General features: G+C 37.8%; 1 protein-coding gene across 6 annotated transcripts in view; it reads right to left on the bottom strand.

The window, feature by feature from the left end:
- Window positions 1-25,005, bottom strand: part of DLG2 (discs large MAGUK scaffold protein 2) — a gene marked incomplete at both ends in the record, with an annotated part of 1,048,402 nt that overhangs the window by 321,959 nt on the left and 701,438 nt on the right. For all 6 annotated transcript variants that reach the window (XM_082337994.1, XM_082337996.1, XM_082337997.1 and 3 more), the window contains one exon: window positions 6,759-6,928. In XM_082337994.1, the coding sequence (XP_082194120.1) occupies window positions 6,759-6,928 (170 nt within the window). The remainder of the gene's footprint in view (window positions 1-6,758; window positions 6,929-25,005) is intronic.

Raw genomic sequence — 25,005 nt, 5'->3', positions numbered from 1 at the left:
ACTTTTCTTCAAGAATGGAAGGAACCACTCTACGGAATGAATGGTTTTAAAGAAATATTTTATATGTGTTAATTTATACAAATGAGATGACAAGTCTATAGTGACCAAAGGCAGATAATACATTTAATATTTCATTTGTGCCATAAAGCAGAATATGATAATAGCAGCTGTATGCAGATATCGTCACTTAAATTAAAGAACGAGATCCTCAGTCTGTGAAGTATGAAGGTGCAGATATAACTTACCTGTTTTTCTCCATCAGGCACTGGCAACACTAATATGTCAAAATATTTTTGAAAAACAGCAAAGGCTTTTATAGCACTATCACAGAGCTTTCTAATTTTATGAGTTTCAAGAGAGTACAATTTTCATGCGATGATAAACTATACAGATACTCACATATTCTTACATTAGACAATCCTAGCCTGCAGGGAAGTTATGCCTTTTCGTGATGTTAACTTATAAATGATGGTTTTGAATCATTATCTTAAAACAGGAAAATTACGTATTAGTGCTTGACAGAGCACTTTCTGCTAATTGGATGAAATGCAAGTCCCTTCAAGCAAAGACATTTCACAAAAAATGGTATTTTAGTTTCAGTTGTGGTGCTTTTCTGTTTATGCCTGTAGTGAGTGATAGTGTGTTACAGTAATATGAAGTGAAGCACTTTAATTAGAGTTGGGAACCTAAATAGTTTGTTAAATCTAGGTTTGGGAAAGTTTGCCTGCTTCCTTATTTTTCTACAGCTCTCTTTTTTAAGTTGTCCCATTTTGTTCTGATTTAGATCACAAAAAGGCTCACAGTACAGAAGGAGGAGAACACTGTAAAACAGAAGTAAATTCACAGCTGATGAGATCAGAAGACTGAAATTCTTAAAAGACCATAAGAAAACATTTAAGGTTCTGTTCAAACTGTAAAAAACCAATTTTGTTGAAAACACTTTGGAACTATACAACATTTCTTAGCATGAAATAAAAAATGTTTCGAAGGTTTCAAGCGATCATAAATTAACAAAACATCTGCCTAACTTGCCACAACCCCTCCCTCCCCAAATGCTAAAGTTTGCTAGCAGTATTTAGTGCCCCTTAAAATAGAGAAAATAGGCCAGTATTGTAGTAGAAGTGACAGCTATGTTAATAACAAAATAGGTATCGTCATCAGTCTGAAGCAAACACTTGCAATCAGTTATCAAGCAGTAAGATCTGAAAGCTCTCAGTGTTCTCTAAAATTGGGAAAGAAATAATTGGGGTTCTTTGTTTGCAGAAACTGTGTCTTTCATTTTAAGTGCTGTAGCTATTGCGCGAGATGAAAAGGTAACCTTTGGCTTTGCTTTAGTAAATAAAAATGATAAGATTTCTCCTTTCCTTACTGGGAGCAGCACTTGTAAAAGTTAAAACCCCCTCTATTCTGCTGTTCTGAATTGAACACTTTTTTTTAGCAGACATTTTAAAATACACATAATTCTACTGTACTTTATTGCCTATTTCAGTTGTCACTGCAAGCAGGGATGCCATCTATGCAACAGAACACAAGATTTTTCCAATTAAGACATCAATCCAAACTAAAATATGTCAACTTCTATGAAACAGAAGTATGAACTTCTATGAAACTATAGACAGTAATGAAGTAGAGAACATTTCAGTTACAATTCAAGGTAAATCTACAGTGAAATCATACCTTATATTGATGGTGAAAATCTCTGCGTCTTCTCACGAAACTTCCATAACTAATCAATGGGTTAAAAAATATACTACTTAAAACATACTGATTCTTTTCTTAATATAGTAAGAAAGCTTCATTACTACCCAGTGACTTTATTCAGTGTCAACAAGAATAAAACAAAGAGTTATGTCAAAAGGAAATCTACCACGTGCTGCATAGTCGCTTCAGGCCAGCACAGAAAACAATGAAATGGAAACTCTGGAACTGGTTATGCCCAATGACTTCATCTAACATTTAGATGGATATACATAATTCAAAAAATAAATGCATATTACGCCCTTTGTATTCATGGCATCTTATTTTTGAGTATTTTACTGAGATGCGCAGTTTAGGAGCTTAATCTTTGCTGATTAAGAAGAAAATTAAGATAAGGAGGATAGCCATCCAGAGAGAGATACATAATTGGGCTGAACAGTGCATAACAGATGCATTAATTTCTAATTTAGAGCCACAAAACATACCACTCCAAATGGACTAAATGAAAAGTCCTGATGTGGCCTTAATTCTGAGAGCAGGAAGAGTAGAGGAATAAGTGCCCCCAAATATCTTTTGTTAAGAGCCCAAAACTGGGTGGGGCGAACCTGATCAGAACGTATCACTGGCTGAATACACCAGGAATGAGAAAAAAGCAGGCTTACAGACAACGGAAAAGAGACATAGCTGCTGATCTGTCCAGAGCCTTTCCATCTAAAATACAGTGAACAAAAGGGCAGCTCTAGCCATCACTGCAAGATTCCAATGCGGTTCAAACATTGTAATGATAGTCACTATTGAATGATCATGAAGGGTGTGGGAAATTAATCCTGTTTCTCTATGACTTTATACTCAAGCCACCAGAATATCCAGATGGCAGAACCAGCTATCCTTTATATTGTTTCTTTTTTGGGTGTTTTTAAGTCTGCCATTTCTCCTCTCAAGTTTCCTGGTACTCAGCTGTTCTGCTTCACATACCCTAAACTTCATTTCTGCAGCTGTGTTGGCTTTTAAGATATCACATTTCCTATAGAATTGAGGTCAGAAGTTTATTATGTGATCTGACACTGCTGTAGTTACTGGAATCATTATTTTCTGCATTACTTTTTTTTTCTTCTGGTATGTAATATCAGACCTTAAATTATCAGTTAGGTATTGGTAGATAAAATATTACACAACCTCTGTGTTTAACTAAGTTTCTGACTGCCAGAAATTTTCTGCAATGGTAGAAATCCATTTCTCTGCCTGATTCTTTAAAAAATGAAATTTAAAAAAAATCAAGTTTAATTTCTATAACTATTCTTACATCAAGCATACTACTCAATACTTCTGGTTTTAGTTAAAAGTAGATTTGCAGTGTGATAGGACAGCATGAAAATCCCAGAGGCCAGTGGAATTCCTTTGGTTTAAAATCCTCCAGTCAATTGCAATCGAATGGGTTTGAGCACTGTAATCTCTGAGTAGTGACTGAAGTTTGTAATTCACTGCTCATACACAGTTCTTTGCAGGGTCTTATAGGAAGCTAATACACAAGTTATATTACAAAGCCAAATACCACCATTAAATCGCTTTGTTTTGAATGTCTGCATGTTTGTTCCCCAGGAACAAATACTGCAGCGTACTCAATCCATTCTCATTACTGTCAGTCTTGTTATGTTTCAATACAGAGCAAGAAAAGCGTATTACTTAAGGACAGGATTTTCAGTAGTGTCTAAATCCTATTGATTTTCAATAAGAAAGCTCCACTGTATATCCTTCCTCTGTTACAGCCCTCAGCTACTGCAAAGACACTGGCTGCTAAAACCTGTAGTGTCCTGAGAGTGACTGAAATAAAACACCTACTGTTTACTACTAAATGCTATGCAAAGCCAAACAGTGAATCACTAAAATTGTATGTCTGACCAAAGAGACATACAAGAGGCATACAAAAGACAATGTCCCCAGCACGGGAAGGAGAGGCAGATCCTGCAATGATCACAGTCAGCGATTGCCTTCAAGACACAGACTATAGACATCAGCCAATGTTATCAATCAGCTGTGGCAAACTGATGAATGCACAACTTTAAATACCTACACAGCTGCAGTTCTGTTTGAAACCTTGATTTTTTCTTTACACAACTCATTTACATCTTTGTTTACCTCTTTTCCCAAAAAGTCAAGTTAAAGAGTCACATGGCCTCTTAGCGCGTGGGATTCTGGGACAGCTTTTGGAACAGTTGCATTGGATCTGCATTCAACAGGGACCACTTGGCAGCACACTACCATGACCCATCCCCTGACATATGCCCAAAGCCATGCTACACAATGCATATTTAACTTTTTAAGTTCAAAATAGATTTGCAAAATTAGCTGATGTCTTTTATATGGTGGTTGATAGCTAGAAAAATTAACATACATTTTAAAAAAAATCTAACCTTCCTGGACTCAGCTTGTAAGAGCCCTCGTCCTGAATACCTCAGATGAAATTAAAAGACTATTTATATAAAAAGCCTTGAAAATTTCCTTCTTTATCACCTTAAAGTGCTGAAAGCTATGATCTACTACACACACACCGGCAAGCCAGCAATCTCTGAGTTTACATGGTGTTATGGAAGCTAAGACTTGCTTTCATGTGGTAAATTCTCAACACAGTGAGGAATGAACTCAGCATATACTGAGTTATATACTGATAGAGACAGACAGGAAAAGAAGCAACTGAAAAGGTATTTGCTACTCCAAGTTTAGTGTGGAACAGCCGCCTTGTCTAAAATCAGATTCACTTTGTGAGTAGGAAGGAAGGAATGGCGTGGGAACTACCACGCCGATTTTCAGGTCCTGCTCTGGACACCAAAACATCCCAATTTCACTCTGAGAAGTAAGAAACACTGTGTCTATAAATATTAAATTATTCTTGCACTTTATAGTAATGGTGTGAAAGAGCAGTTCACAGATAAATCACCTGAAATATGAGCAGATAAGCATCACGCGAGGGACTAGCACTGAAACATACAGCCAAGATTCACAGCTTTTATTCTCAAATTCTGCCATCAGTTTGATGCCTCTCAACAGGTTATTTTTCATGGAAGATTTTGAAAAACTCAAAGGAAAACTGCTACAGATATTATAATTAGTATTGATAAGATTTCCAACCAATCTACAACCTATTTTCTTCATTGTGCTTTTTTCATCTGTGGAATATAGAAAGCATACAAGGGTATTCTTCCTTACGGTCTAAATTATAAAGATAAAAACCCTGGCTTTTGAAAGAACTAGGCCGTCAACTTTTTCATCATCCAAGCTTCCAGTTAACTTATTTCTATAATATTGAAGTGAAAATTTAAAAAAGATATTCAGGTTAACAATAAAAATCACTATAGCATATATCTGTAGTAAACTTCATCTAAGAATATAGCTATAAAATTGATGTTTGTAGCACTAAGCAGCAAAGCTTCTCTAGCTTGTCATAGAAGGCACCTTTTTGGTATCCACTCTATTTTATGAAAATAAATGTAAAAATAAATAGTTTCAGGCATACAATCAAAACAAACACGATGCAAAAACGTTATTAGATAATGATTGCTTCTCTTGTCCATTTCCACAATGCAGCAAAAATTTGGTCATGGTGAATAACTTTTACTGTTTCATCACAACCTGAAAGGATAGGTTAATTTTAGTTTCTTTAGCCTTAGGTTACTTGAAATGACTATCATATCACACATTTAGTTTAATTCCAAAGCTTTAAAAACACTGCTGCCTGCACTACTATTCTGAGTTCATACACGTACAAAATCTCATTAGAGATGCTTTTCTATTAGAAAGTCAATTTAGCATTGTAATTGACCACAAGAATCCAGACTTTTAGGGGGTTACCCTTAGATGCGTGCTTAAATGTATCTTACTGTTTGCCAAGAGTAGAGGATGATGAATATACTGCTATGTCAAATAACCATGATATACACAGATGAGGTATAGTGCAACACTGAAAGCAGTGCACTATCTTTGCTTATTATGAATGGATAATCTCAAGAATTCCAAGTGTATTAGAAACAAATATACTCCATAATTGGTATAAAAACTATGTAGAAGCATACTGTAACATTCACATGAGATGAGATATAAGGGAAATCAGTGAAAAAGCTACTGGTTATTCACTGTAGATGAAACGGGTAGAATAATGTCATGTGCATGGCATATATTAAAAGACACACAAATTTCTTCATTTAATGTATATACCATTAATTAAAGACTTGCTTATGAAATAATTATTATGGATCCAAAAATCTACTGCTGTTCATTCTATTCTCCTGTACTGTGAAAATATCCATTTTCTTTGCCCAGAAATTAGCTATGAAGAAAAATACAGCAGCCAGAGGTAAATTTCAGGCAGGAAAAACAATAAAATTAAATTTGTTAAAAATAACACTTCCGCAAATAAAAACTTTTTGCAAAAGGAAAGGTGAAAATATAATATTCACAATTTGTACTAATGCTTCTAGAAAGGAATTTGTGGTTGGTTTTTTTTTTTTTTTTTCTGTAACTGGAAGGTTCTGCTGGAAGTGATAAAGCTGATTTAGACTAGTGAAAGTCTCATGTTACACTTCCATGTAATTTTGTTGAAGGATAAAATAAAATTCTTCTACATATCTGGGTAAGTTAGTATTCTTGTCTTCTTGTTCCAAAGATAACTGCAGAAGAAACCATCAACATGAAAGTAAAAAGGCTAAGCTGGATAACCATACTGCCTTCTGAAAAAAGGGAGGATTCAGAAACTCTGTATTCAACAGCACCAGTGTATGTGCTGCCAATGTAAAGCATAATATGCCTGCATCTTGCATTTCTTCGTGAGGTAACAAGCCATCTCTACAGTAAACATCAAATGAAACAAATCACAACTCCTTGTATTCCTTTATATTTCAGGAAGAGACACGCAACCATGAATTCAAGTTCTACCATCCTAAATTAACTGCATTTCAGTATTTGATAGGTCAACCCGTTAACAAATCGTCAAAGTCAGATGCCATTTGAGCTACAAGAGAGGTCAAGCATCAAGTTTAAAATGGATGTCTTGTCTTTTTCTTATTTACCTTTAGGTCCTTTGAACAATTTGATCTCTACCACAGTCTCCAGAATAGGTCTCCTTCGACGAACGTACAATCGTACTATGGAGCCAGCCTCTTTTAGGGCCTCCACGGCTTTGCTGTGTGAGACTTCTGACACGTCAACCTCATTCACTCGCAAGATGCAATCGTTGACCCTACAAGAAAAGCAAAGAACCATAGATACTAAATGCTTCAGCTGTTCTTTTGGACCAAACAGACTTTTGTCAGTGGTGCTGTAAAATGAAGAACACTTCATTGGGAAGTCTGCCAGATGACAGACTTAATGCAATATGCTTCATGAGCAATGAGACAGAAACAGAACACTTAGTCCCTCCAAAAGACATACCTGATTCAAACTAAAGTCTACCTAATCACTTACACCTACCATCCTCCTTCATAAATTGGGGCTGGATCCACAGGGTGATAGAAATGAGTAATAAACAACTTGTCTTTACAGACTTCATTAAAACACTTTTTACTAAACAATATAATCGAGTTAAAACATTCATGCCGGATGCTCTTACTACTACAGTTGGTCTTAAGGAAATCAGTTGATTCAATTTAATACAGAAAGACCAGTAATCATTCAAATACCTCCTTAAATCTCTCATATTTCTTCATCAGAGCCAAAGAATTGTAAGTTGTCAAAGTAAAAATGCTGTCCTACAAAACGTAGACAATTTAAGAGAGAATGTTTCATGCCACATAATTTGAGTAAATGTCATTGTTTATGTTTTCACCACTGACTGTAGACTCCAAGATCTACTGTGTGGTAATAGCATCTATTTTTCATAGAATATTAATAAAATTCCCTCATATTCTTTCTTTGGGTGTTTACTACATTATCTGAGGATGAACGAATATATTCACCCTCAAAATGTCGTGGTTAGATGGAGTAGTATTCTCCTTATCTGACAGATTTGTCCAAGTTGGAAAGAAATCTACACCTTGAGAGCACTAAAACCCATCTCCAAAGGACCAGGCTAATGACTTAACTACTGGGCCATCCTTTCTTTGCAAATGAGGGTAAATGAGAAGAGCAAATTCCAAAGAACTAGATGAACCGAGACTATTGCTCTTATGTGAAGTACATTTATTATGAGATGCCTCTAAGTATTTTGGGTACAGAAGAAAAAGGCATATGTAAATGAATGTGTTCTTCTGTATGTCTGAAAGGACAATCAGCGAAGAAAATATGGGTTGCTAAAAATATTCCCATTTCCTCTACATTTCTATACATAAAGATCAACCATCGAATGTTACTCTCTGCAGCAAAACACCACTTGAGCTGGGTATTGCTCAGGAGTCTTAGCGCAAGAAGGAAGAATGAAGCTTTACCAAAAGTTTATCTGAACTCTGAGAAATTAGGATGGATTTTTGTTATGTTCTTGTGTTGCTGGTTTTGATTAAAAACAAAACAAAACCAAAAAAACCAACAAAAAGACCACAACTATTTGAAACCAAAGACTTTCTGTGTTATCAGCCTTTTGGAAGAACATTTACAGGAGAAAATGTTGATAGCAGCCTTTATCTGACAATTGGTTGAACTTGGAAAGGTCACAAAATTGACAGTTCCCTTGTGATAAAAATACTGTATTGCAAAGTTTCCAGTTTTCATTCAATGGTTTGGTTTGCTGCTTTCCTTCAATGCCAGAAGTATTAATTTTCCAAATGTTTAATTGTGTGGTTTGGCTGTAAAATTAATAAGTGCTCTAATTTAAATTGTTTTATTTTTTTAAATAAATAATGAATACATCTTGCTAGTGCTTCCCACTCAGAAAAACAGTAATTATGTCTAAGTTGCTAGTCTTTCTATTAACGTCACTATATATATGATTCTTGTGAAATTTATGACTTTTATTGTTGTCATATCTGAAATACAATTGGTTATACCATGCTTAATGAACAAACTATAGGATCCTAACCATTGGATAGTTATGAAGATGAAAAGTTGGGGAAAGATTATAAAAACACTAAAAAGAAGGGTTACATTTATTTTGTTTTCATATACTCTGTGCTCTGCATTGATAAGTATTGATATTACTAGGTAATCCTATCTACCTAAAACCTCTCATAAAACCTCCAGTGATGCTTTCTGTTAAGGAAAAAAGCATGTATTTTGGAGAAAGTAAATAAACAACATGGAATTAACTTGCCAAAATCAGTAAGCCACACACCTCCGTTCACTAAAAAAGCAAGACCCTTTGGAAAAGAACATTTACACTCCAACAGAAATCTCACCTTCGTGTCTAAAATTTGTTCTTTTAGAGTTACCTGCTTTAAAACAGTAAGACTATCTTTAGTAAAACATACACAGATTTAATACTGCTAGTGTAGGATGAATATAAGAGTAAGAGAATACAAAGCTGATCCAGTGATAGAAATACTTTCACACAAAGTATTTTGTTTGTATACAAATACAAACTTTGTCAGTGCAGAAGTAACAAGACAATTAACCTATCCAGTCTGCTATGACGAACACATCCAGTGCTAGATACCCTGCTATACCCCTCCGAACCTACAGGCTTTTTTTCTCCCTCACAAACAGACCTGAGTTTTTTAGTTTTCATAAATAAAAGAAATACAATATTCAAGAACATACATGCACATGCATAAAAGCATGCACATATATATGTGACTATAGAGTTCTTTGGGCTCTAACACAATTTTTGGAGGGCATGCTGACCCAGTACTAGATCAACAGAATGCAATGATCTCAGAGGTCTACATATATTCTTTGAGAATATTCAGACTTCTAAACCAGCAGGTCTATGGTGCAATGAAATAAATGACATAAGCTGGCGAGATGACTCTAACCTTACCCATAACGGCTAAATTATTTTAGGATTATTATTAATCTAGAAACTCTAGAATCTTTTTTAAATTTAGAAATATAGAGCACTTGGAAGATAAACACAAACCATTATTCATGATAAAATAAGAGCATTTCAGAGAAGAGAATAAAACAAGAAAGCTGAAGCAACGTCGCAACACACAGACTGTGATGTCATATTTTTCTTCTTAAAATCTATGCAGAAAGTTTTCAGGGCCAATACTTGGCATAGCTGTTATTATCTAAAGACAGAAGTCTGTGAGAGTGGGCTTGGGATACTTTTTCCTTCTATTTAAACTTTTACAGTACAGTTCCTACTCTGTAAGAAGTCTGCTCTTTTAGTGACCTATAAATGCCACAACAATACAAACCTAAAATAATAATAGCAAAAAAAGTCAGTAAATCCAGTTTAAGAAAATTCTTTCAGATGATCAAGTGTATGGTCTTACCACTTAGGGGCAAAATTATTTTGCCCTTGCAAACAGCTCTCCAACGTATTTTCCTGGCTTCATTGAGATATCCATGTGACAACTATATGGCAAAAGTGTATTCCAGTTGATACATGGATTCCTTTCTCTATTTATCTCAAAATTTTCCTAAGGCCTCTAGGTGGGTATACACTATATGTAGAAGTTAGTTTCAGGCACAGTTTCAGACCTGTGCCAAGGAGAAGATCTGCCTCATAATCTCAGATAGTAATATACAAATTCAACAGAAGAGATCCTTATAGTTTCACCAATAACTACAGTAATTCAACACAAAAAAATCCAGGCAGGAGGAAAATTGTTCCAAGATGACTTTCTTTGTTTCCACAACAAGATACCATAAATATATATATATTTTTAATATTAATGCATTTATCTAACAGTCTCAGCACTTTTAAATTATTATCATTCTGCTTGTAAACCTTAACACCATATACTTCTTTGAGTAAGGTTTATTCATACAGTTATTTTTTAAGATTGTAAAAACTTGTAAAAATTTATAATGAATTGTAAAAAGTTCTAGTGAGAGAGAAAGCAGAAAAGGAAGTTGTATTCTAAGCTATAGCTAATGACTTATGCAAAGATTAAGAAACTAGAGGAAATTATTTTCTCTAATTCTATACAAAAAGAATTCTTAAAAACATTCTTAAGATGCAGAACTTTAATTGCTAAGATTTAACAATATAATCTCAGCATCTGCTGATGATACAGGTTCACAGAGGTCTTGACTAAATTTACTCATATTTCAATGAAAAGCAACATGTGATTATAAGTGTTTTGGAAACTGCATGTGCCATGCTGAAAAAAAAAGAATGAAAATATGTTCTAACCATATTGTAAAAGAACATAAGCCTGAAAGCAATGTTCATGCTATTGTTTCCTCAGTTCAGCACAGCATATAAATCTGATTAATTTTTGAGGTGTAAGTAATCCTATTTCCATTTTAGCCAAAATACTCAAATGGGGGCTCAGCATTATGCATATACTTAAATTTATTCTTGTCTGTAGAATCACCCATGCAGGTAACGGTCAAGTTAAAATGAGGTAGGCAGCTCTTTCCATAGCTCGCTGGCTCATCTAAATACTTTAACAAAATGGATATATTCTAAAAGACCTCTGTAGAATAATTCAGATATGAAGGACCCTGGATCGTAAAATATAGAACACATACTATAATCATGCCACGACAGTTACAACTGATACAAGAAATATGAGAGAGATTTTGCCATTAAGGGGGAAGGTCAGGGACAAAGAGGTTTACAACCATTGTTGCTATCTTCAAAGCAAATAAAGGATTGGATTACTTAAAGAAAAATACTATTCTTCAAGGGCTTATTCCAAGTTTGTTCTAAACATGACTACCTTCCTCTGAGTTTCACGTTTACTGTTTTCAAGAAACTGTGCAGACATCCTTGAAAAGCTGATAACTGCTTCAGTCAAGTCATAAGTAAATAAGACAAGTACAATCCTTAGGCACTTATTGGAAATATAGTAGACGACAACTGGTAATGATCATCCTGTTCACTTGTTCTGTGCAATATGGTGCCCTGAGGAGAAATCCAAAGCAGCCTAGTATGGCAGCAAAGAGCCCCAGAAGACCAAATCGTCCTGCCAAGATGCATTAGCCCACTTGCAGCTTCATAAAGGAGCTAGTTGGAACCAACTATGGAGCAAGGGAAACATCCGTGCTCCGTGGGACAACGTCATGATGCTAAAGGCTGCAGTAATCCACAGGTCTTAGTTATCATCCAGACACCTCCAGACTAACTGGCAATCTATTAATGGGACAGCCCTGCTTCTCACAAATACAGTTACCATGCCTTCTATTGTAGAATGGCCAACATTAATAGATTATTTCTAAGCAAATCTTTTTAGGTGTTTTCTCAGAAAAGCTTAAATTCATATGGACTTTATTTATTCTTTAGTTAAAGCTTAGAAATTGAGGTAAAAATGCTGTTATTAAGGAAGAATCAGTGCAGAACTATGGAATATGTCAGTTGGATATATATGTCCATATATCAGTATGGAGGTATCAGGTAGACAACATAAATAAGAGAGAGAAGCACTAAACTTTCACTTTGTTTCTTTTTTCCTGCTTTGTCTAACCTTTTTAGCCAAAGTTTCCCTATAAAGGGGTTGATGCTTGCTCTCGTCCAGAAGTTACAAGAACACAGCACTTTAAGCAGGAACACAAGATTATAGGTGACAGGCTGAAAGGACTGGTTATTATCCTTTCTTCAAGAAATCAGTGAATAGTAATATAAATACACTATCTGAGCCTAGGAGAGTCAGTCTAGTCCATTAGTTAGGGAAGACTGATTCTCTCTCCCCTAGTTTTGTTTTTTTAATTCTATACACACCCTTCCTATCCCATAGCAAGTAAAATTTACAGCATATAAGGATAAAAAAATGTAATTATTGGCATTGGCCCATATAATTTCTTTCCAAGAGGAATAATTTTTTTTTTATTATTTCAACTAAGAATTCAGAATAAAAGATCTCAAATTTACTACAGCAGTCTTCAGATCTCTCTTTCCAATTACAGAATATAGAGCTAAAACTAAATGCCAGTGATACGTACGTACCTTGGGGCATACTGTTTCCTTAGGTATAAAAATCCTTAGACACATGATCCAATTTCTGTAGCAAATTCACATATACCCTCAGGCCCCTTTCTGACATTGTAAAGTAGTACAAAACTACTGCTATGTCCAATTTAAAAATAAAGGGGAAAAAATTAGCAGTAGAAGAAAATTTCTGGCTATTTCTGGAACCTAGAGAGGATGTAGTGCTTATGAAAATGTCTGATGAAGGTATCAGCCAATCCTAACCCCAAATTTGACACTTATGTGCTTTATAATGAAATTCCAAATATCTCATAAAATGGTTACTGGCTGAAAATAATACTTGATAAAAGTTATGATTTGGGGGGGAGGGGCAGAATTTATGAATGATACAGCAGTATTTGAGCTGAACTTAATAAAAATCTGAAATCCTAGGAGTGATTTTGATTTAAATATATGTGCAAATATTGGTACAATAAAATGGTAACCCAGCTGTATTTAACAGGAAAGCACTATTTGAAGTATTGAATCTAACCTATGCTTCTAGCAAGAGCAGAATTGTCTTTGGTTCTGAGGAAAGTAAATAAGGACTAAAACCGGAATGTTGCATTTCTGAGAGAAAAAAAATAATCCTTCAATCTTCTGAATTCTTTAGCAAGTGGCATTAAACTGTTACAATTAAATACATTGAAAACAATATAATCTTTTCCCCCAAAATGCTGGCCTGGTGCCACCCCAACTCTTCCTGTGCAACCCTGAGCAGGTCACAACTTCTTTTTTTTTCATAATCTTCAAATAGGGGATTAAAGCCCCACCTACGTCCCACTTCCTTTATCTCCTGTTTACAATCTAAATAAAGTTTCCAGAGGAGAGCCTACACCTTCTTGGCTCATCTCAAACAGGGACTAACCCTCAGTGCAGCCTCCAGGCATACTCAGCATAAATAATAGATAACCAACAGAAGCAGCTCCCTGCCTTTTCCTGGCTGCGTTCACCCTTGTAACGTCTTCAGAAGCGAGAGATGAAGGGCAAACACTTCCACCACGCACAAAGGTGGTGCTGTGTGAGTGTTTGTGTGTGTGCAAAGATAGAAACTACACTCTTGCACAGCATTCCTGTAAGTAAATACACCCGGACGGATGCTTTCTCCACCTGTGCTGGCAAACCAGTTTCGGTGTGCTGGCCATCCGGAGCCTGAAGGCTGGAGCATGGCTGAGCTAACAAGTCTTGCCGAAAAGCAGGGTGTGCTTGTTTAAGCCTGGTGCCATGCTCCTGCAGCCTTATAATTCATACCAGCAACTGGCTTGATTGTCAGCCCTGATAGAGACTGATACCAAAAATCCTACAAATGTTTTCGATTTAAGTAATGTGTAGGTTTTACTACAGCATAATGGAAACCCATTCTGTCCTTCAGCATACCACCAGCCTTCAGCCCACACCTCTCAGTATGAGGTTATGGAGGGTGACCTGAAATTGTGTTAGTTACCCCCACAGTTCACTGTTCACTCCTTTGAATTTTTGCAGTGATTTTGGCATAGAAAAGAGCCACCTATCTTTCCAAGTGAAAGCTGATTTCTCGTGGGTTCCTGCCTAAATGGCATAATGCAGAAGAAGCAGAGGAACAGCAGAAAAACCCTGTGCACGCAGATCCAGCTCACTCCCTCCGGATCGGCGCAGTGTCTCAGTCACTTTTCTGATTCCCACGTCCAGGACCCACTAGCGCGAAGTCCTAGTCCTTGTCCTCCAGAAGGTTGCATGAGAAAGCAAAAAGGACAAAGGAAATTCCTCCTTTGCATACCAGGAGCACAGAGATAGTTTAGGAGACAGAAATGCCTACTGTAATGCAGTCAAAAATTTCAGATCACATCCAGGAGGGCTTAAGGTCACACCAGCATGACTTGCAGGTGTGCTACCAGAGGACTTTGAGCTTTATTTTACTTCCAGAACAGAGGCTGGAGCCCAAATTGTCAGGGAATAATTCAGATTTCAGAAAATACTTCTGAATTTCAGAATGTGTTATTGCCTGAAATGCCTGTGTGCTTCCATATCCTGTTAATGACATGACCTTGCTGGGACCCAAGACACAATCAGCACAGCCACTGAAATGTCGTAAGACATTTAGATTTATTATCCTTCGCTACTGCTTTAGTTACCCATGGATTTCTTTTAAAACAACAGCCATCTTAATGACATGTCAATGTATTAAGAGGTCTGCATAATAGTAACTGAATTTGAAACACAAGCAACTGGTAACAATATCAGTAAAAATATTAGCGGAGCAGCTCCTTATCATATGCAGCGTCTCTTTACCCCTCTCCCTATGTTTCCTTTAGAACTCTAATTTCTATTTTTGAAGTTGCAAGTCAGAAACAGACAGCATACTGCACTGTATAATTAGGAATGGAAAAGTCCCTGCAGCCTCTAAACTGTTAGAAGAAAATATATTTAGAAGCTTGAATATGTTCCGATTCACAGTTTCAATAGAGGCAGCATTAGCTTTTTTTTTTTTTTTTAAGGTCTTAAACTCAGCTGTAAGACTTCACTCCAGGCACAAACTTGGCTAAAAAGCAGTTTATCTGTTGTTTAAAATACTTTGGATCATTTCTGCACTCTAGCCTAGTTCTGAGAACTTCCTGGGGCAAGGCTGGGGCTCTCCTTCATTTAACACTTTCTGCCACACTGAACAGATCCTTTTATCCTCTTAGGCAGTGTGCCTTTATCACAGGGTGTCTGTTTGTTTGGGAGTGTTTATACACACCTCTTAGTTGAAAATACCCACCAAGCTAATATCTAGAATCCAAGAGAGTCTGACCGCAAAGACAGCTCATATTGCATCAAATTGGCACAGTGAAATCCCATGCAGAGATATCCAGGCCAGCTAAGACACTGACAGAGTAGATCTAGCATGGAAATCCACCTGGATCGATGTTCTCCATACATCTACAGCCAATTACCACAGGTAAAAGGCCGTGTTAATGCAGCTCTGCAATGTTGAGATCTTTTAGCGCTTGCTTGAGTCCCTCCACAACCTGCCATGCAGTGACTGATTTCAAGAGGTGGCCCATTAATGGCTACCAACAGGAGTAAAAATAGAAAAAAAGAAAAAGAACAGTCACAACCCTGTAGTGCAAAAACCTCTCCCATAGATTAAAATCAGAGACCTTGGCCTCTGGCAGCAGGCAAGACGGCCATCAGCCAGGCTCGCACGGAGGCCACCCCGCTGAACCTCACCGACCGCATCCCTACCCAGGGCCAGGCGGCTCACCCAGAAATCAAGCCCTCTGCCTAAAGGAAACACTGCTGCCCCTATTGCCTGAATGATCACGCTGTAGGGGAGATCGGAGATACAATGTGTGGAGTAAGGTGTTCACTCGCAGAAAAGATAAAAGTTGTATGAAGCCATAATCCAGAGCAGGGGTCCATCTAGCCTGCTGTTTCCTTCCAGCAGTGGCCTTTACCAGATGGTAAAGGAGAGGTGCTAACACAATATTTACCCAGAATACATTTTCTGCTGCCGACAACTCTGGACATACCTGAGTCAGACATACTTTTTTTTTTTTTTTTTTTTTCATTTAATAACCCTGAATAGATTCTTCTTCCACAAATTTGTTTAACTGCTTTCAAAACCCACATAAACTTTTAACATCCACAGTGTTCTCTGTCAATGAATTCCACGGCTTCGCTACCAGTTAAATAAATATCTCCTTATGGATATCTCAACCTGCTGCTTATTAGTTTCATTTGATGTCCCCAAATCCTTTTGTTAGAAGAGACACCCAACATTGCTCCCTAATGGTTCTGTTTCTCTCCTGTAGTTAGGAAACAGGACGTAATCTCTTACATCTCGTAACTGATTTTTCATCATAAGAAAAAAGGACACACTGGACAAACTCGTCAAGCCAAAGGCATATAGCTGAACTACTGGCAACACTAATTTAATTTCAGGGATGGAAAAACCACCACTCATCTTTCTATCTATCTGAACGCCTCTTGGCTGTAACACCTACAGATTTATAACTGAACTCTGAAAAAAATGCAGCTCAGCTCAAAGTTGTTTTTGTTATGTTTTTTCTTGACAAAAAATGGCATTGTTTTATGCTGAATAAATTTTCCAGTCAAGCGATAAATAAATTTCATTCTAATATGCTTTGAATTAAAATAAAATTTAATAAAATAAAATAAAAGATTAGACACTCAGGGAAACAAAAATCAAGACAACAATCTGCTGTCTTGTTATCCAATATTATCTCCTAGAAAAACACTTTAACTACCTTTGCTTCCATCACTGAAGCTGTTGCACTTTGTATAATATAATGCTCTTCTTAAATTGCAGTCAAAATCTCCCATTATTCAGGAAAGCATCCTCAATCACAAGACTAGAAAGAAATTCTGCCTCTTGCTTTGACTTGATGATTTCTTTAAATGTATTACAGAAATGGTAACAACAATAGGAACTAATGCATGTGCATGTAAGATTGCCGCTGAGCAGTGCTCAAGACACCCATAGGGAGGAGACCCTGGTCCACAACCTCTACCTGACTCTCAAACCAGCACGCTCACTGCAAGGTTGCTCTGACCCAATTAACATTTACTTGTCTTTGAGGAAGTGAAACAGCTTTGGAAGGAAAGAATAAAATACACTGATGTCATAGCCCCTTCAGTTTAATGGTCTGATTACTCCTCTGGAAGATGTGGGCTCATGTTCCCCACCGAGAGAAGGATGGTGAATGCAGGTTCCCCTTCAGACCTGAGCTGAAAGGTGATTTTGCCGGTACTTTCGTGAATGAAGGAAGCCCTGATTTACTCTTTTCCCTTTGCCACTGAAAAGCAATTTGGACCTCATCTTGTATCAAAAAATGTTTGCTCAGCTTTAGTATATTATTCTGAAGTCTTTTTAGACATGAAATTTGTAGATAGCAAATTTTTATGCAGTGATGCAGCCAGCACTCCTTTGGGAAATGTTCACAGGGCAAGGAAGATTTAAAAAATAGCTTATTTAAATAATTACAAGTCAAATAAAGAAACTGTATAACTTAAATTGCCACATATATTGAAAACTTTCAAAAATTTATTACTACCAAATGCACTAAGCATTTATAATGTAAATTATTGATTTCCAAAAAAAACTTCGTAAGCAGTTAATCTGAAGCAATTCTTAGCTGTAGGAGTGAATTTGTTACTAAAATATCAATACTAATACTAATTTCAAAATCAATAACTTGACCTTATTATTATTATTATTTGAAGCTATATAAGAGCTGAAATTTCATAAACTATACGAACGCTGACTGCATGGTATTGACTTGGTATTACTTAAAATTTGCTCATGATGACCTCATGCAACATGGTCAATAATATCCAGGAGCTAAAAACAGTGGTAAATTCCATATCAACTCCAAATATCTTCTCTACATCCTCACCTTAGGAAAAAAAAACCAAACCCATACAGTTAAAAGTTCTCACATATCTACTCAAAGGTTGAGCCAACAACACCACTACAAAAAAGTACCATTCTTTTTGTGTCTGCTAAAATTCAGAGAGGTTATGGATGCTTCACAGACAAACCCAATGCAGAGTGAGGAGAGAAGCAAAACCCCACTTGCTTTAATGCCTCCCAGAAGAGCCTTACCTCCTTACACACACTTTGAGAATGGGAAGTAGTTATTAGCTGATGGTGGCTCATCTCACAGGGTGTAGCTATGTGGGGTGGAGGAAGGAGTAGCTAACACCCATTCAATTTGCACACAGACAGACTCAAGCATAAACTTAGAAAAGTCAAGTCTAAGTACATCTACAACAGGAGGACCTCTCCTTTCTTTTTTTTTTTTTCTTTATCACAAACATCCTGAAAGCAGAATGATGTCCTGTCACTGTATAATGCTTTTGGAGGTACAGCTGTTCTAAATCATTTATAATGAAATGATTTTCTGCGACATCAAGCCTTCAGTTATTGCTTGGCTAGCATAACTCAAGGCAAATTAACTCTCTTTTGCCAGGTAAGCCACACCTATAGTAATCTTGTACAGAGTTTATGATCTTTGATTTCACACATTATTCCTTTTAAAATGCCCCCTGCATGAGATGGACTCCTCTCCCCCCAGCATAAGTCACACCGTCTTCAAGCAGAGTTAGGGACTGTGATACACAAATGTATGCCAAGGTCTTGCTGGGTTGGGGATAAGCCCTCCCCTTTGCCAGACACACCAGTATAAAACACAAATCAAAACACTTCTCCACCCATAAAAGACCATTTTGTACTTACCAGACCTGAGATTCCCACCTTAACTTACTGGAAATCAAGTATGACTTTACTAAAAGCAATAGACTGGAACTAGTGCAGAACAGACACAAGCGTGAGGTGATTCAGGCCAGTAGCTCTGCCAGATAAAGTCAGCAGTCACCGGCCAAACGCCTGGCTAGCGATCGATCAGCCGGCAGGCCCCACCAGCCCAGGTTTTGGTTTAAATGTTTGTGTTTGACATGGAGGGGAGGGCAGAGGAAGCAGACAGCGGAGTGCAGGCAGGAGAGGGCAGGAAGGGGAGGGGGAAGGCAGAGGGTGGGCAGCAGGGTGGGCAGGAGGCCGGGGCTGGCGGGCGCTCCAGAAGGCTTCCCTCAAATGGGCTCTCAGACTTGTGTCACGTTCTCTTTATTAAACTCTTTTTGCGAGATCTGTAGGAATGGCTATCTCCTTTTTCTATTCCCCCCCTCCCAAAATAAAGTTGCTTCCCCCACCCTGCATTTCTTCTCCCTCTCCATTTCTCATCCGGCTCGATCCTCAGCTTTGGTATCCTTTGCTCTTACCACATTTTTCCATTCCTCCGTCCGTTCTCTAACTCCCCAGGTATCCTCAGTCTCTCTGCGTCTCGTCTCCTGCCACTGCCATGTACGATGCTTTCCTTCCGAAACTACTCCCACTAGCAACCGAGCGCTGAACCTCCCAGCGCATCCAGCCTCTGTCGATCTGGGCGGCTCTGGCAGCCGGCTGCCTCTAAAGGTGGCCAGGAGGAAAACTTCTGCTCACACAACAAGTATCCATGTCTGCCCTTCAAAGACAGAGGCCAAAGTGGGACAGCGGAGAGGCGAAGAATGGGAAAAACGAGGTGTAGGTAGCTGCGGGGTGTTGCGAGAGGAAGGTGTCGGGGTAAAGAAAGGGGAAAGAAAAACAAAACCCTGTAAAGTCTGAGATGAATGAAGGCACCAGGAAGCTGCAAAGCTCCTCCCAGCTGCAGGGCTGCTCTGCAGGTAGTGGAAGATGCCCCAGGCCAGGCTCTGTAGGTGTGGTGGAGGGCAGGGACGGCTTCGCAGCCCTGATTTACCCTCCGAGCCCTCCCTGACTTACCCTCCGAGCCCTCCGGTTTAGCTGGCTCCGGCGCCATGCGGGGGCTTCGAGGCCCAGAGCCCGGAGGAGAGGCAGCGGCCTCGGCCAGGCCTCAGCGAGTCCAGTGCGGGAAGGACGAGGCGCTTCCTTGGGACTGGAGATACACTTTGCCTGCTAAGTACACCAAACTACTCGGTTGTTCCTCACCCGTGGTTAAAATCCTCCCGACTGACACTAGCACTGTCTGAAGCAGATTCAGGTTTGTGCAGGAAAACCAGTTACAACAGATAACCCAGAAGGCAATTCCAGATTTAGGATTTTTACAAGCACTTTTCATCTGGGGCTCTCAAAGTGCTTTGCAAATATGAACTCGTTTAAGCTTCACAACAACCCCCGTGAGGCAAAGATAATGATCACTATACCCATTTTACAAATGGGGAAAGTTTAGCACAAAAGAAGAAAAGTGTTGCCACAGATCAGGCATAGCAAGTTGAGAACAAAATTAAGCAGTCCTGCCTCCTAGGCGCTTGCACTAACAAGTAGAAAACCCTCCCTTCTGCTCTGGTTTGATTGAGAATAGCTATTCCAAACAAAGGTGTAGCGTTAAAAAAAAAAAATGAAGGAGGAGAAAACATGTAGTGCAAGTTCGGTAAGAAACTTCAGCAGCTTCCAAGCATCAGTACCATTAGGCTACACGCTTAACATAGAGTTAGCTGCAGCTTTGAGCAGAATGCAAATAGGTAAGGAGGAAAAAAAAAAAAGAAAAATCTTGCTTTTTGCAATGGTGTGATTCAGAGTAACATGCAGAATGGCATGATGTAAGCAACACATCCAAACAAAGTACTCGCACATCTTGCAAGTTTGATATGAAAACTCACATGCCATGGGGAAATAAATTTAAAAGCCCTGCTAACAGCTGAAGTAAAAGTGGAGTAAGGAATGTGACAACAATGATGAGGTATTGTCAGGAAATATGGTTTGGCTGAAGTCTGGAAGTCCGAAGTGTTTATTCAAACCACAGCCAAGAGTTTTGACAGCGTATGAACAGACTGTCTCACCATGTATTAGTGGTTTTGGCTCTCAGAAGCAAAAAAGTTGACCAAGCTTTTTGTTCAAAGTTTTAGAAGCAGATCTTTGCTGGTCATAAGGAACTTAATTTTTTTGTGATAGTTTAAGTCAGTTTCTTTTTCATCCAAAATCTTATTTTCAGCTTCGGTGGGAATTGAAAGAAATGAAGAATTCAGCAGTACCCCAGAGGGTTACACCTGTCGAGTACAGGAACAGATGCAAAATATTTTTTCCTTGACTAACGCTAGACTCCATAGAGAGCTGATGATTTCTAAGGTATGTAACCACAGAAGGCTTCTTACTCCAGATAAATTATCACTGAGCTGTTTAAATTCGTAACTGCGGTAGCAGTGCAAACATGTTGATGAAATAATCACTTGGATTTGGCTGCATGGCGCTGTTCTGCTGCTGCAGCACTCTGGGGCGATTGTAATTTCAGGCAGAATGGGTACTAAAGGAATTCTTGGGAGAGAGCCCTGTTAACCAGTTCAGTACCATTGCATGAAATACCTAGTGCAATGGGCATTAAAGAACTGCCGTGTATCTTTAGTCCTAATAACACACTACTTTGCTTAAGTGTTACTCACAAGCAGTGCTTTCAATTAGTGGGAAACAGCTCAGAAACTTATAGGGGGGGAAAGGAAACTGATCCTTTGTGTTACAAAAGAAAACTTCTACAAAAATATCCATCACTACTGTCTATAAAGAGGCTCCTAAAATTCACTAGTTTCAAATGCCACAAGCCAGAGAAGTACCTTTTTCTTCCCATTAAATTCTGTTCCAATTACCTGACAATTCAGCAGTTAAAACACGATTTCCCTTTTCTTTCTTGCACCTCATAAGAGAATTTTTACAGTCTACCAAATTATTTTCAAAGTAGGAAAAGCAGAAATACAATCAAATTCCGAAGCATGCCGGGGCTCTGCAACACCAAATAAGGAATGTAAAATTTACATAGGAAAAAAGAGAAAAAGAAGGATTCAGCTAAAGAAAAGTGAAGTAACAGAAAAGATAATTACATGGTCACATGTTCCATTGATGAAAATAAGTTGATAATTTCAAACTTGAGTCATAGTAAGCCATCTTGAACTTCAAAAATAATGTATGAAAATCGGATTTTGATTTTGTGACCTGCCTTTTTTCATGTAGATCCCCTGTGGTAATTCTATCTTTTTTGTATTCCACAGTAGCTCAAAAATGATACGCACAGATACACAGACAAACAGAGTTAATAAGATCAAACTTCCTAACACAAACCAGGACAGAGTGAACAGTCAATAATTCGTGATCTAATTTATGACTGTCTGCAAAGCAAGCATGTTTTGCCTAATGGGGTGAATGTCTCTTATTAACTTACTACTAAATTATCTACTGAACTAATAGCATTGTCAGAGGGCTGTAAACAGTGCAGATATGAATCAGTGTTTTGTGGCAGCACCGTAATTATAATAACATCCTGAACAAACTTTCTGCCATTGCAACGCACATAGACCTGGTACTGATAGGCTTAATACAAGATCAGAAGTTAACAAATAGGGACTTAGGCAGTGAATCACAATGCAGACACACTTCTGTTTTGATACATAATGACGGTGAAATAAAGCTAGTTGCCCAAACTGGATTAGAGATACATGACACACTTGTAAAGAACATGATCTCTCCTGGGAATAGCTCTTCACATTAATCTGAAAAAGCCCCTAGCTTTTTCCTATTATCACTCTCAATTCAACCCTTCTTAGTAAGCAATCTAGAGCTACAAACAGATACTACCAGGCAACAACTGTGTGCCTGCTGCTGCTGCAGGAATTTAGGTTTCAGACTTTTTATCCAAGGCAAAGCACTGTCAGCACAGCCCATGGAGCAAAGACTGAAGGGGGTCCTTTGTCTAGCCAACACCAAGTGGGGACTCGCTTCTGTTTCCTCTCCTCCATTTCTTCTTGCCTTTATGGTTCTCAAGTAAACTGCACACAATAGCTATACCAGTGTGTTTCTTAATTCCAGTTTTCAAGCTTTGAGCGAATAACATGAAATTGTAATATTTCCTCTCTGGTTCATCTTTAGTGAAACACAGAAATATTTTTAAAAATCTGATCAGAATGCAATCTTTACCTCTAAATTAATTTTACTTAGTTTAATTTGTATTAACAAAATATACGTGAGAAAGAGTCTTAACTGAAGACTTCCTCTCTTGCCACATATACCTAGCTAAATTTATGATCCTTTGACACATCAGTGGGTTAGTTGATAACTGAAGGGAACACAAATCTAAGTTGTTTAAAACCTTTGCTGGTAGGCATTTGACTGAAGCCTGTAAGGCACAGAAATACGAGAGAAGGAATCGCTATTCTATTCCAAGATTTCTCCCTGATGTACTAGATGACTGAGGGCAAGTTATTTCAGTTCTTGTTTCCTCCCATCAGCATGCGTATTATGTTCCTTTCCCACACCAAATCACTTTGAGAGCTGGGGGGAAAAAATCCAATGGGGCTAACTATTATGGTGATGGTAGAACAACACAGCATGCCTTAAAAATGTTGCAGTTTCACAATCCTAAACCTCCTGACAATCAGTAATTAGAGTAATATCAGGAAAGACACGTTTACAAAGGAAAGATAAACACTGCACAGCCTTAGTAGTTTTTAACCTATGGTATTCAGATAGCTGGAGGTACGTGTGCTGTTTCTGATTAGTCTGCCAAAGGTAACTCACAATCGATCTACTTTTCTTAACGTGTCCTTACAAATATCCACACTCCTAAGGAAAAAACTTTGTAGGTTCACAAATGGAAAGAGACTGGAAACCAGTTTCCTAGAAGAAAGAATGAATGAAACAGCTACAGGTCGGGCAGCTTACCAGGGCATCGTGCCTCCAGGCACAACCACTTTCTTCCCTTTGACTCAGCCCTCATATAAACCCTCCTTCCTATTGAGTACAGCTCAGGCTCAAATACCAAGATAACCTTTGGTACAACATTAACCCTTGAAATTCAAGCTCAAGGCCATCCAAATCTCTCTCACAGTCCTGCAAATAAACTCATTCATATTCAGTCACATATGCAGTAACTCATTTTTGAATCACAGGTTCAGTAAGATTCCTACGACCATGAGATTAGTATAAAACATAAGATTTTAATCCTTGTTCTATCCAAGACTCTTTTATTTGTTTTTTAGATCCCAAGACCTTTTAAAATTCACATTTTCAAACTTGCCTTCACAAAAAGGAAAAGCGTATTTTCTGAAAGCAATAGATAAGGAACTCATATGACCCACTCATTCCTGTAGACAGAGTTTTGAGAAAAATACCTCCACCATAACATCGAAATTAGACCCTGAGAAACTATAAACAGAAAGAATGATTTTTCACTCAAAAAGAGTTTTGGTTTACGATTGCTGAAAATAAATTCATATTTTGGGAGTCTCTTTTAAACTTGGTCATAATTTAAAGCTTTTCATTATTCTTTTACTAAGTTGGGGTTTTTTTTTTCCGATCAAGTTATACACTACCCTGTGCTTCTAGTTCCATAAGCTGATCACTCTTGTTTTCACAAAGTATGATGAATTTTTTAGATGTGTGTTGCCTTTTAGAAGCCAGAATTTCATTTATGATCAATAAGTGTCAATAGAAGGAATAGTATATTGAAGTTCTTTGCTTTATCTAGGCAATTGAGCCAACCACTGTATTTTTTTCTCTGACATAAGCTCAAATAAAACAAAAAAAGGCACTGAGCCACAAATTACTGGAATTGTCTTTCTTCCAGAGAGTAAAAGAAGTCTAAATTCAGAGCTCCTTTATTAAAAAGTAAATGTTTGCCCATGGACAACTGACATTTGTGAGACAGAAGCAGGCAGTTTTTATGCATCAAAAGTCTTAAAAGATCAAACTGTTGAGGGAAATTCTGCTTCAACTCAGTGGGAATGGTTACTGCTTCTGGAAGTTTTATATTCTCTGTCTGTCACTGACTTGA

The sequence above is a fragment of the Platalea leucorodia genome (genome assembly GCF_965183815.1).
Source record: "Platalea leucorodia genome assembly, chromosome: 2".
NCBI classification, from domain to species: domain Eukaryota; kingdom Metazoa; phylum Chordata; class Aves; order Pelecaniformes; family Threskiornithidae; genus Platalea; species Platalea leucorodia.
Note: the sequence above shows the minus strand (reverse complement) of the source record. Positions and strands in the feature narration are given on the sequence as shown.